The following is a 13,386-nucleotide window of genomic DNA, read 5'->3' on the forward strand; positions in this document are numbered from 1 at the left end:
AGGGAGGGAGGGCAGTTGGTCTGCAGGAAGGCTATAGGTAACTGGAACCTGAGGGAGGGAGGGAGGGAGGGCAGGTTGGTCTGCAGGAAGGCTATAGGTAACTGGAACCTGAGGGAGGGAGGGAGGGAGGGAGGGCAGGTTGGTCTGCAGGAAGCCTATAGGTAACTGGAACCTGAGGGGAGGGAGGGAGGGAGGGCAGGTTGGTCTGCAGGAAGCCTATAGGTAACTGGAACCTGAGGGAGGGAGGGAGGGAGGGCAGGTTGGTCTGCAGGAAGGCTATAGGTAACTGGAACCTGAGGGAGGGAGGGAGGGAGGGAGGGAGGGAGGGAGGGAGGGAGGGCAGGTTGGTCTGCTGGAAGGCTATCGGCAACTGGAACCTGAGTGGAGGGAGAGAGGGAGGGAGGGAGGGAGGGAGGGAGGGAGGGAGGGAGGGAGGGAGGGAGGGAGGGAGGGAGGGAGGGAGGGAGGGACGGTTGATCTGCTGGAAGGTTATAGGTAACTGGAACCTAGGGGAGGGGGGCACACCAGTCAGGTATGTAGAGCACCATAAGCGTTCCTAGAACTCTGGTTTAAACACTCTAGTTTCAACGTATTATAGACAGAGAGCAAGCAAGGTTATTCATTAGCAAATAACAAAGGTCCAAGTTGAGAAACACCAAAATAATTTTCTTTTTTAATGATTTTTGGGGGGTTGGATCAGCTTTAATATTGCAAATAGATTGTGGCTTCTATCAATGTAATTGTCTGCATAATTTCCAATCCCCCATATATTGTTTTGTTATTAATATATTATTTGAAATATATACAGTACGAGTCAAAAGTTTGGACACACCTACTCATTCAAGGGTTTTTCTTCATTTTTACTATATTTTACATTGTAGAATAAGAGTGAAGACATCAAAACTATGAAATAACACATATGGAATCATGTAGTAACCAAAAAAGTGTTAAACAAATCAAAATATATGTTATATTTCAGATTCTTCAAATAGCCACCCTTTGTCTTGATGACAGATTTGCACACTCTTGGCATTCTCTCAACCAGCTTCATGAGGTAGTCACCTGGAATGCATTTCAATTAACAGGTGTGCCTTGTTAAAAGTTAATTTGTGGAATTTCTTTCCTTCTTAATGCGTTTGAGCCAATCAGTTGTGTTGTGACAAGGTAGGGGGGGGTATACAGAAGATAGCCCTATTTGGTAAAAGACCAAGTCCATATTATGGCAAGAACAGCTCAAATAAGCAAAGAGAAACAACAGTCCATCATTACTTTAAGACATGAAGGTCAGTCAGTACGGAACATTTCAAGAACTTTGAAAGTTTCTTCAAGTGCAGTCGCAAAAACCATCAAGCGCTCTGATGAAACTGGCTCTCATGAGGACCGCCACAGGAATGGAAGACCCAGTGTTACCTCTGCTGCAGAGGATAAGTTCATTAGAGTTACCAGCCTCAGAAATTGCAGCCCAAATAAATGCTTCACAGAGTTCAATTCACAGACACATCTCAACATCAACTGTTCAGAGGGGACTGTGTGAATCAGGCCTTCATGGTGGAATTGCTGCAAAGAAACCACTACTAAAGGACACCAATAAGAAGAAGAGACCCGCTTGTGCCAAGAAACACAAGCAATGGACATTAGACTGGTGGAAATGTGTACTTTGGCCTGGAGTCCAAATTGGAAATTTTTGTTTGGTCTGATGAGTCTAAATTTGAGATTTCAAGTTCAAACCGCCGTGTCTTTGTGAGACGCAGAGTAGGTGAACGGATGATCTCCGCATGTGTGTTTCCCACCGTAAAGCATGGAGGAGGAGGTGTTATGGTGTGGGGGTTCTTTGCTGGTGACACTGTCTGTGATTTATTTAGAATTCAAGGCACACTTAACCAGCATGGCTACCACAGCATTCTGCAGCGATACGCCATCCCATCTGGTTTGGGCTTAGTGGGAATTTCATTTGTTTTTCAACAGGACAATGACCCAACATACCTCCAGGCTGTGTAAGGGCTATTTGACCAAGAAGGAGAGTGATGGAGTCCTGCATCAGATGACCTGGCCTCCACAATCCCCCGACCTCAGCCCAATTGAGATGGTTTGGGATGAGTTGGACCGCAGAGTGAAGGAAAAGCAGCCAACAAGTGCTCAGCATATGTGGGAACTCCTTCAACACTGTTGGAAAAGCATTCCAGGTGAAGCTGGTTGAGAGAATGCCAAGAGTGTGCAAAGCTGTCATCAAGGCAAAGGGTGGCTATTTGAAGAATCTCAAATATAAAATATAGTTTGATTTCTTTAACAATTTTTTGGTTACTACATAATTCCATATGTGTTATTTCATACTTTTGATGTCTTCACTATTATTCTACAATGAAGAAAATAGTAAAAATAAAGAAAAACCCTTGAATGAGTAGGTGTTCTAAAACTTTTAACTGGTACTGTATGTATAAATATTTGTTCCTGTATTATTTTCCCCTAACCCTATCATCCCTCCTCTAATTGGAGTAAACTAATGGACAACAATACTTTGACTTCTACATCCAGCTTATACAGTGGGGAAAAAAAGTATTTAGTCAGCCACCAATTGTGCAAGTTCTCCCACTTAAAAAGATGAGAGAGGCCTGTAATTTTCATCATAGGTACACGTCAACTATGACAGACAAATTGAGAAAAAAAATCCAGAAAATCACATTGTAGGATTTTTAATGAATTTATTTGCAAATTATGGTGGAAAATAAGTATTTGGTCACCTACAAACAAGCAAGATTTCTGGCTCTCACAGACATGTAACTTCTTCTTTAAGAGGCTCCTCTGTCCTCCACTCGTTACCTGTATTAATGGCACCTGTTTGAACTTGTTATCAGTATAAAAGACACCTGTCCACAACCTCAAACAGTCACACTCCAAACTCCACTATGGCCAAGACCAAAGAGCTGTCAAAGGACACCAGAAACAAAATTGTAGACCCGCACCAGGCTGGGAAGACTGAATCTGCAATAGGTAAGCAGCTTGGTTTGAAGAAATCAACTGTGGGAGCAATTATTAGGAAATGGAAGACATACAAGACCACTGATAATCTCCCTCGATCTGGGGCTCAACGCAAGATCTCACCCCGTGGGGTCAAAATGATCACAAGAACGGTGAGCAAAAATCCCAGAACCACACGAGGGGACCTAGTGAATGACCTGCAGAGAGCTGAGACCAAAGTAACAAAGCCTACCATCAGTAACACACTACGCCGCCAGGGACTCAAATCCTGCAGTGCCAGACGTGTCCCCCTGCTTAAGCCAGTACATGTCCAGGCCCGTCTGAAGTTTGCTAGAGTGCATTTGGATGATCCAGAAGAGGATTGGGAGAATGTCATATGGTCAGATGAAACCAAAATAGAACTTTTTGGTAAAAACTCAACTCGTCGTGTTTGGAGGACAAAGAATGCTGAGTTGCATCCAAAGAACACCATACCTACTGTGAAGCATGGGGGTGGAAACATCATGCTTTGGGGCTGTTTTTCTGCAAAGGGACCAGGACGACTGAACCGTGTAAAGGAAAGAATGAATGGGGCCATATATCGTGAGATTTTGAGTGAAAACCTCCCATCAGCAAGGTATTTGAAGATGAAACGTGGCTGGGTCTTTCAGCATGACAATGATCCCAAACACACCGCCCGGGCAACGAAGGAGTGGCTTCGTAAAAAGCATTTCAAGGTCCTGGAGTGGCTTAGCCAGTCTCCAGATCTCAACCCCATAGAAAATCTTTGGAGGGAGTTGAAAGTCCGTGTTGCCCAGCGACAGCCCCAAAGCATCACTGCTCTAGAGGAGATCTGAATGGAGGAATGGGCCAAAATACCAGCAACAGTGTGTGAAACCCTTGTGAAGACTTACAGAAAACGTTTGACCTGTGTCATTGCCAACAAAGGGTATATAACAAAGTATTGAGAAACTTTTGTTATTGACCAAATACTTATTTTCCACCATAATTTGCTAATAAATTCATTAAAAATCCTACAATGTGATTTTCTGGATTTTTTTCTAATTTTGTCTGTCATAGTTGACGTGTACATATGATGAAAATTACAGGCCTCTCTCATCTTTTTAAGTGGGAGAACTTGCACAATTGGTGGCTGACTAAATACTTTTTTTCCCCACTGTACTTACTATATACATTTTCCGGACACAGTATATTTCACATTCGTTATCTTTTGTTTGTTTTTAGTCCCATACTTCAGCTACCCTCAATCCATCCCATAATACCTTTTTTAGTGACATACTTCTCTGGGGCGTGAGCTGTGCAGGACAGAGGCTTGTCTCCAGGGTCGGTCCAGGGCTGGGTGGGCTGCACGGTACAGGGGATCAGAAACACTGTGTACTCCCCGGAGTAGTCCTTCCTGGAACACAAGAGGGCAAAACATTTGGTAAGCCCTTGTAACAGAGATCATTAATAAACCTTGCCTGAGACCTGAGGACTTGCATTGGGTCCCCCGGCTAATGCCTAGGCTTTAGCTGAGCTCAGCAGGCTAACACATTTTTGTGATGACCAGGAGTTCTGCGTTTCGAACTCCAGTTGGTCACACCCTCTGACACTAATTCTCCAGAACTTAGAGAAAGCAGTCATGGGCTGGAACAAAAGCCTGCCCACCAACTAACCCTTAAATGACCTGCTGTAAGAGCAGATGGCCTTCCAGAGCTGGTAGGGAGAGTCAAAGGACTTGGTATATCTATTCATCTATTTCTATAACTGTATATAACAGTATGTCTGTGTACTGACCTGCTGTAAGAGGAGGTGGTCCTCCAGAGCTGGTAGGGAGAATCAAAGGACTGGGCGCTCCAAATGAGCTGCATGTCAAACTCTATCCCCCCCAGGTGGTCCGGGGCCATCAGGTAGGACTTTTGGCCAGGCAGGGTGTGGTGTTCTGGGACAAACTGGCCTGGAGGAGGAAGTGGCAGAAAACTAGAGGTTAGTCATCGTGTTACAGACCACTATTGACCTGGTCTCACAGGAGTAGGGACCAGACCTCAAAACAGTAGTCTCCTTCAAAAAGCTGGAGTCGAGTATCGACTCAGTATGAGGACTGACCCCTGAACTTTGAGGACTGACCCCTGAACTTTGAGGACTGACCCCTGAACTTTGAGGACTGACCCCTGAACTTGGCATGTGTTTTGAACTCGATGACCAGACGACCGTCATCTCTTATGTAGATCCGGATGATCTGGAGTCTGGCTGACAGAACGCTGTCTGTCTGGATGCCTAGTGGACACAGAAACACAACAGTTAAATGGAGTTACACAGAAACACAACCGTTAAATTGAGTTAAACAGAAACACAACCGTTAAATTGAGTTACAGAGAAACACAACAGTTAAATGGAGTTATACGTAAACATAACAATTCCAAGGAGAGTCACATAGATGTATGATATTCCCTTTAACACACACACACACAGCCCCCCATACACCCACCTCCCCACCCACCCACACACACAGCCCCCCATACACCCACCTCCCCACCCACACACACACACAGCCCCCCATACACCCACCTCCCCACCCACACACACAGCCCCCCATACACCCACCTCCCCACCCACCTCCCCACCCACCCACACAGCCCCCCATACACCCACCTCCCCACCCCCACACACAGCCCCCCCATACACCCACCTCCCCACCCACACACACAGCCCCCATACACCCACCTCCCCACCCACCCACACAGCCCCCCATACACCCACCTCCCCAACACACACACACAGCCCCCCCATACACCCACCTCCCCACCCACACACACAGCCCCCCATACACCCACCTCCCCACCCACACACACAGCCCCCCATACACCCACCTCCCCACCCACACACACAGCCCCCCCCATACACCCACCTCCCCACCCACACACACAGCCCCCCATACACCCACCTCCCCACCCACACACACAGCCCCCCCCATACACACCCACCTCCCCACCCACACACACAGCCCCCCATACACCCACCCACCTCCCCACCCACACACAGCCCCCCATACACCCACCTCCCCCACCCACACACACAGCCCCCCCCATACACCCACCTCCCCACCCACACACACAGCCCCCCATACACCCACCTCCCCCACCCACACACACACACAGCCCCCCATACACCCACTTCCCCACCCACACAGCCCCCCCCATACACCCACCTCCCCACCCACCCACACAGCCCCCCATACACCCACCTCCCCACCCACACCCACCTGTCCTCCAGAGCACGGTATCATAGAAGAAAGAGAACTGCATTTCAGTGTGGTGTTCCAGAGAGGCCCAGCCCCTGGGAGCTGTAACGTAGATATAGGACACATAGAGAGGAACCTGCACCGTCAGGAACGACTGGGCCGAGTCACGCACCTGGGGGGCAAGACATGACATGAGATCAGATTACATAAGGTGACAATGACACAAGGTGACATGACATGACATAATGTTACACAACATGGCATGATCAAAGGTGACATGACATAATGTTACACAACATGGCATGATAAAGGTGACATGACATGACATAATGTTACACAACATGGCATGATAAAGGTGACATGACATGACATAATGTTACACAACATGGCATGATAAAGGTGACATGACATGACATAATGTTACACAACATGGCATGATAAAGGTGACATGACATGACATAATGTTACACAACATGGCATGATAAAGGTGACATGACATGACATAATGTTACACAACATGGCATGATAAAGGTGACATGACATGACATAATGTTACACAACATGGCATGATCAAAGGTGACATGACATGACATAATGTTACACAACATGGCATGATAAAGGTGACATGACATGACATAATGTTACACAACATGGCATGATAAAGGTGACATGACATGACATAATGTTACACAACATGGCATGATAAAGGTGACATGACATGACATAATGTTAAACAACATGGCATGATAAAGGTGACATGACATGACATAATGTTACACAACATGGCATGATAAAGGTGACATGACATGACATAATGTTAAACAACATGGCATGATCAAAGGTGACATGACATGACATAATGTTACACAACATGGCATGATAAAGGTGACATGACATGACATAATGTTACACAACATGGCATGATAAAGGTGACATGACATAATGTTACAAAACATGGCATGATCAAAGGTGACACGGTAGCAACAGTTGTAGTCAGTCCTAGACTGTTTTGCATACTGTGGTTGGGATGGAAGGATGAGTCACAGGAAAACTATAAGAGCAGCCATGGCTACAGTACACAGGCTGTGATCACATGACTGAATGTGGACCTGATAACACTGTGGACCTGATGACACTGTGGACCTGATAACACTGTGGACCTGATGACACTGTGGACCTGATGACACTGTGGACCTGATGACACTGTGAACCTGATGACACTGTGGACCTGATGACACTGTGGACCTGATGACACTGTGGACCTGATGACACTGTGGACCTGATGACACTGTGGACCTGATGACACTGTGGACCTGATAACACTGTGGACCTGATGACACTGTGGACCTGATGACACTGTGGACCTGCTAACACTGTGGACCTGATGACACTGTGGACCTGATGACACTGTGGACCTGATAACACTGTGGACCTGATGACACTGTGGACCTGATGACACTGTGGACCTGATGACACTGTGGACCTGATAACACTGTGGACCTGATAACACTGTGGACCTGATGACACTGTGGACCTGATGACACTGTGGACCTGCTAACACTGTGGACCTGATGACACTGTGGACCTGATGACACTGTGGACCTGATGACACTGTGGACCTGATAACACTGTGGACCTGATAACACTGTGGACCTGCTAACACTGTGGACCTGATGACACTGTGGACCTGGTGACACTGTGGACCTGATAACACTGTGGACCTGATAACACTGTGGACCTGATGACACTGTGGACCTGATGACACTGTGGACCTGATAACACTGTGGACCTGATGACACTGTGGACCTGATGACACTGTGGACCTGATGACACTGTGGACCTGATGACACTGTGGACCTGATGATAGTGTGGACCTGATGACACTGTGGACTCAGATTGTGTTTGGGTAAAGGGATATCTGTGAGAAGATTATGTTTACTAGTAATGGTAGATTCTATGCAAGCCTTCAATAATCAAAAGAAACTGGAGTAAAATCAGTGTATAGCAAACAAAATGCAGTGACATTGATAACCCACTAGAGAGGGTATGGTACCTGAACTAGAGGGGGTCTCATACCTGGAAGTCAGCTGTGACGGAGCCTCCACAGACATCTATGAGTTCTGTCATGTCGTAGTAAGCATCAAAGGTCCAGATACAGCTCTTCAGGTTGAGGTGTTTGTACAGCTGGATGCTCTTAGCCTCTCTGACACTGGGGTTGAACTGGTAGGGTCTGTCATAACCCGGACCAAGAGAGATACTGTCATACTGGACATCATCCAGGAAACCTGTCTCTGAAACACACACATGGAGGACAGACACACAGAGTGAGGACAGACACACAGAGTGAGGACAGAGACACAAAGAGAGGACAGAGACACACAGAGAGGACAGAGACACACAGAGTGAGGACAGAGACACAAAGAGAGGACAGATACACACAGAGAGGACAGATACACACAGAGAGAGGACAGACACACAGAGAGGACAGAGACACACAGAGAGGACAGACACAGGGAGGACAGACACACACAGGGAGGACAGACACACACAGAGAGGACAGATACACACAGAGAGGACAGACACACACAGAGAGGACAGACACACAGAGAGAGGACAGAGACACACAGAGAGGACAGACACACAGAGGGAAGACAGATATACACAGAAAGGACAGACACACACAGAGAGGACAGACACACACAGAAAGAACAGACACATACAGAGAGGACAGAGACACACAGAGAGGACAGACACACACAGGGAGGACAGACACATACAGAGAGGACAGACACACACAGAGAGGACAGACACACACAGGGAGGACAGACACAGAGAGGACAGACACACGCAGAGAGGACAGACACACACAGAAAGGACAGACACATACAGAGAGGACAGAGACACACAGACAGGACAGACACACACAGGGAGGACAGACACACAGAGAGGACAGACACACACAGAGAGGACAGACACATACAGAGAGGACAGACACACACAGAGAGGACAGACACACACAGGGAGGACAGACACACACAGAGAGGACAGAAACATACAGAGAGGACAGAGACACACAGAGAGGACATACACACACAGAGAGGACAGAAACATACAGAGAGGACAGAGACACACAGAGAGGACAGACACACAGAGAGGACAGAGACACACAGAGAGGACAGACACACACAGAGAGGACACGTCAAACACTTTGTTAGACGAAGGGTGTTTACAATTTGTTGTATGAGTGTGTTTGTGAGTTCAAATGTATGTGCATGTTCAAGGATGAGTGTCTGTATGTGTGTGTGTGTCATGTGTCTCCGTGCACACCTTAAAGCGTTTGCGTGTGTCCTTACCGGAGACCCCCTGCAGGTCTTTGAGAGTGACCAGGTTAGAACAGATGTGCTGCTGTCTGTAGATGGACTCTGACAGCAGGAAGTGCAGGTTGTGGAGGGGCATGCTGGACACTAGGGGCAGCATACCATCCTGGTGGGGGATCTGCACCGAGATGTGGATTCTACAGAAGAAGAAGACAACAAACTCAACTACTATTATAGACCATATGTAGGAGTTATAAAACTATTATAGACCATATGGAGGTGTTCTACTACTACTATAGAACATATGGAGGTGTTCTACTACTATTATAGACCATATGGAGGTGTTCTACTATTATAGACCATATGGAGGTGTTCTACTACTATTATAGACCATATGGAGGTGTTCTACTACTATTATAGACCATATGGAGGTGTTCTACTATTATAGACCATATGGAGGTGTTCTACTACTATTATAGACCATATGGAGGTGTTCTACTACTATTATAGACCATATGGAGGTGTTCTACTATTATATACCATATGGAGGTGTTCTACTACTATTATAGACCATATGGAGGCGTTCTACTATTATAGACCATATGGAGGTGTTCTACTACTATTATAGACCATATGGAGGTGTTCTACTACTATTATAGACCATATGGAGGTGTCCTACTACTATTATAGACCATATGGAGGTGTTCTACTACTATTATAGACCACATGGAGGTGTTCTACTACTATTATAGACCATATGGAGGTGTTCTGCTACTATTATAGACCATATGGAGGTGTTCTACTATTATAGACCATATGGAGGTGTTCTACTACTATTATAGACCACATGGAGGTGTTCTACTACTATTATAGACCATATGGAGGTGTTCTACTACTATTATAGACCATATGGAGGTGTTCTACTATTATAGACCATATGGAGGTGTTCTACTATTATAGACCATATGGAGGTGTTCTACTACTACTATAGACCATATGGAGGTGTTCTACTACTATTATAGACCATATGGAGGTGTTCTACTACTATTATAGACCATATGGAGGTGTTCTACTATTATAGAACATATGGAGGTGTTCTACTATTATTATAGACCATATGGAGGTGTTCTACTACTATTATAGACCATATGGAGGTGTTCTACTATTATAGACCATATGGAGGTGGTCTACTATTATAGACCATTTGGAGGTGTTCTGCTATTATAGACCATATGGAGGTGTTCTACTATTATAGACCATATGGAGGTGTTCTACTACTATTATAGACCATATGGAGGTGTTCTACTACTACTATAGACCATATGGAGGTGTTCTACTATTATAGACCATATGGAGGTGTTCTACTACTATTATAGACCATATGGAGGTGTTCTACTACATATAGACCATATGGAGGTGTTCTACTACTATTATAGACCATATGGAGGTGTTCTACTACTATTATAGACCATATGGAGGTGTTCTACTACTATTATAGACCATATGGAGGTGTTCTACTACTATTATAGACCATATGGAGGTGTTCTCCTACTATTATAGACCATATGGAGGTATTCTACTATTATATACCATATGGAGGTGTTCTACTACTATTATAGACCATATGGAGGTGTTCTACTACTATTATAGACCATATGGAGGTATTCTACTATTATATACCATATGGAGGTGTTCTACTACTATTATAGACCATATGGAGGTGTTCTACTATTATATACCATATGGAGGTGTTCTACTACTATTATAGACCATATGGAGGTGTTCTACTACTATTATAGACCATATGGAGGTGTTCTACTACTATTATAGACCATATGGAGGTGTTCTACTATTATAGACCATATGGAGGTGTTCTACTACTATTATAGACCATATGGAGGTGTTCTACTACTATTATAGACCATATGGAGGTGTTCTACTACTACTATAGACCATATGGAGGTGTTCTACTACTATTATAGACCATATGGAGGTGTTCTACTACTATTATAGACCATATGGAGGTGTTCTACTATTATAGACCATATGGAGGTGTTCTACTACTATTATAGACCATATGGAGGTGTTCTACTATTATAGACCATATGGAGGTGTTCTACTACTATTATAGACCATATGGAGGTGTTCTACTATTATAGAACATATGGAGGTGTTCTACTACTATTATAGACCATATGGAGGTGTTCTACTATTATAGACCATATGGAGGTGTTCTACTACTATTATAGACCATATGGAGGTGTTCTACTATTATAGACCATATGGAGGTGTTCTACTACTATTATAGACCATATGGAGGTGTTCTACTATTATAGACCATATGGAGGTGTTCTACTATTATAGACCATATGGAGGTGTTCTACTACTATTATAGACCACATGGAGGTGTTCTACTACTATTATAGACCATATGGAGGTGTTCTACTACTATTATAGACCATATGGAGGTGTTCTACTATTATAGACCATATGGAGGTGTTCTACTACTATTATAGACCACATGGAGGTGTTCTACTACTATTATAGACCATATGGAGGTGTTCTACTACTATTATAGACCATATGGAGGTGTTCTACTATTATAGACCATATGGAGGTGTTCTACTATTATAGAACATATGGAGGTGTTCTACTACTACTATAGACCATATGGAGGTGTTCTACTACTATTATAGACCATATGGAGGTGTTCTACTACTATTATAGACCATATGGAGGTGTTCTACTATTATAGAACATATGGAGGTGTTCTACTATTATTATAGACCATATGGAGGTGTTCTACTACTATTATAGACCATATGGAGGTGTTCTACTATTATAGACCATATGGAGGTGGTCTACTATTATAGACCATTTGGAGGTGTTCTGCTATTATAGACCATATGGAGGTGTTCTACTATTATAGACCATATGGAGGTGTTCTACTACTATTATAGACCATATGGAGGTGTTCTACTACTACTATAGACTATATGGAGGTGTTCTACTATTATAGACCATATGGAGGTGTTCTACTACTATTATAGACCATATGGAGGTGTTCTACTACTATAGACCATATGGAGGTGTTCTACTACTATTATAGACCATATGGAGGTGTTCTACTACTATTATAGACCATATGGAGGTGTTCTACTACTATTATAGACCATATGGAGGTGTTCTACTACTATTATAGACCATATGGAGGTGTTCTACTACTATTATAGACCATATGGAGGTGTTCTACTACTATTATAGACCATATGGAGGTGTTCTCCTACTATTATAGACCATATGGAGGTATTCTACTATTATATACCATATGGAGGTGTTCTACTACTATTATAGACCATATGGAGGTGTTCTACTACTATTATAGACCATATGGAGGTATTCTACTATTATATACCATATGGAGGTGTTCTACTACTATTATAGACCATATGGAGGTGTTCTACTATTATATACCATATGGAGGTGTTCTACTGCTATTATAGACCATATGGAGGTGTTCTACTACTATTATAGACCATATGGAGGTGTTCTACTACTATTATAGACCATATGGAGGTGTTCTACTATTATAGACCATATGGAGGTGTTCTACTACTATTATAGACCATATGGAGGTGTTCTACTACTATTATAGACCATATGGAGGTGTTCTACTACTACTATAGACCATATGGAGGTGTTCTACTACTATTATAGACCATATGGAGGTGTTCTACTACTATTATAGACCATATGGAGGTGTTCTACTATTATAGACCATATGGAGGTGTTCTACTACTATTATAGACCATATGGAGGTGTTCTACTATTATAGACCATATGGAGGTGTTCTACTACTATTATAGACCATAT

The 13,386-nt window shown here is 44.0% G+C and overlaps 1 protein-coding gene across 1 annotated transcript in view; it reads right to left on the bottom strand.

Annotated features, from left to right (window-relative positions):
• LOC121584279 (extracellular matrix organizing protein FRAS1-like) overlaps positions 1–13,386 on the bottom strand; it is a 272,736-nt gene that overhangs the window by 6,326 nt on the left and 253,024 nt on the right. Inside the window, exons 57-62 of the mRNA XM_045225959.1 lie at positions 9,550–9,710; positions 8,273–8,487; positions 6,218–6,368; positions 5,062–5,232; positions 4,753–4,912; positions 4,256–4,372 (exon numbers count right to left, since the gene is read on the bottom strand). Of these exons, the coding sequence (XP_045081894.1) occupies positions 4,256–4,372; positions 4,753–4,912; positions 5,062–5,232; positions 6,218–6,368; positions 8,273–8,487; positions 9,550–9,710 (975 nt within the window). The remainder of the gene's footprint in view (positions 1–4,255; positions 4,373–4,752; positions 4,913–5,061; positions 5,233–6,217; positions 6,369–8,272; positions 8,488–9,549; positions 9,711–13,386) is intronic.

The sequence above is a fragment of the Coregonus clupeaformis genome, chromosome 16, assembly GCF_020615455.1.
Source record: "Coregonus clupeaformis isolate EN_2021a chromosome 16, ASM2061545v1, whole genome shotgun sequence".
NCBI lineage: Eukaryota > Metazoa > Chordata > Actinopteri > Salmoniformes > Salmonidae > Coregonus > Coregonus clupeaformis.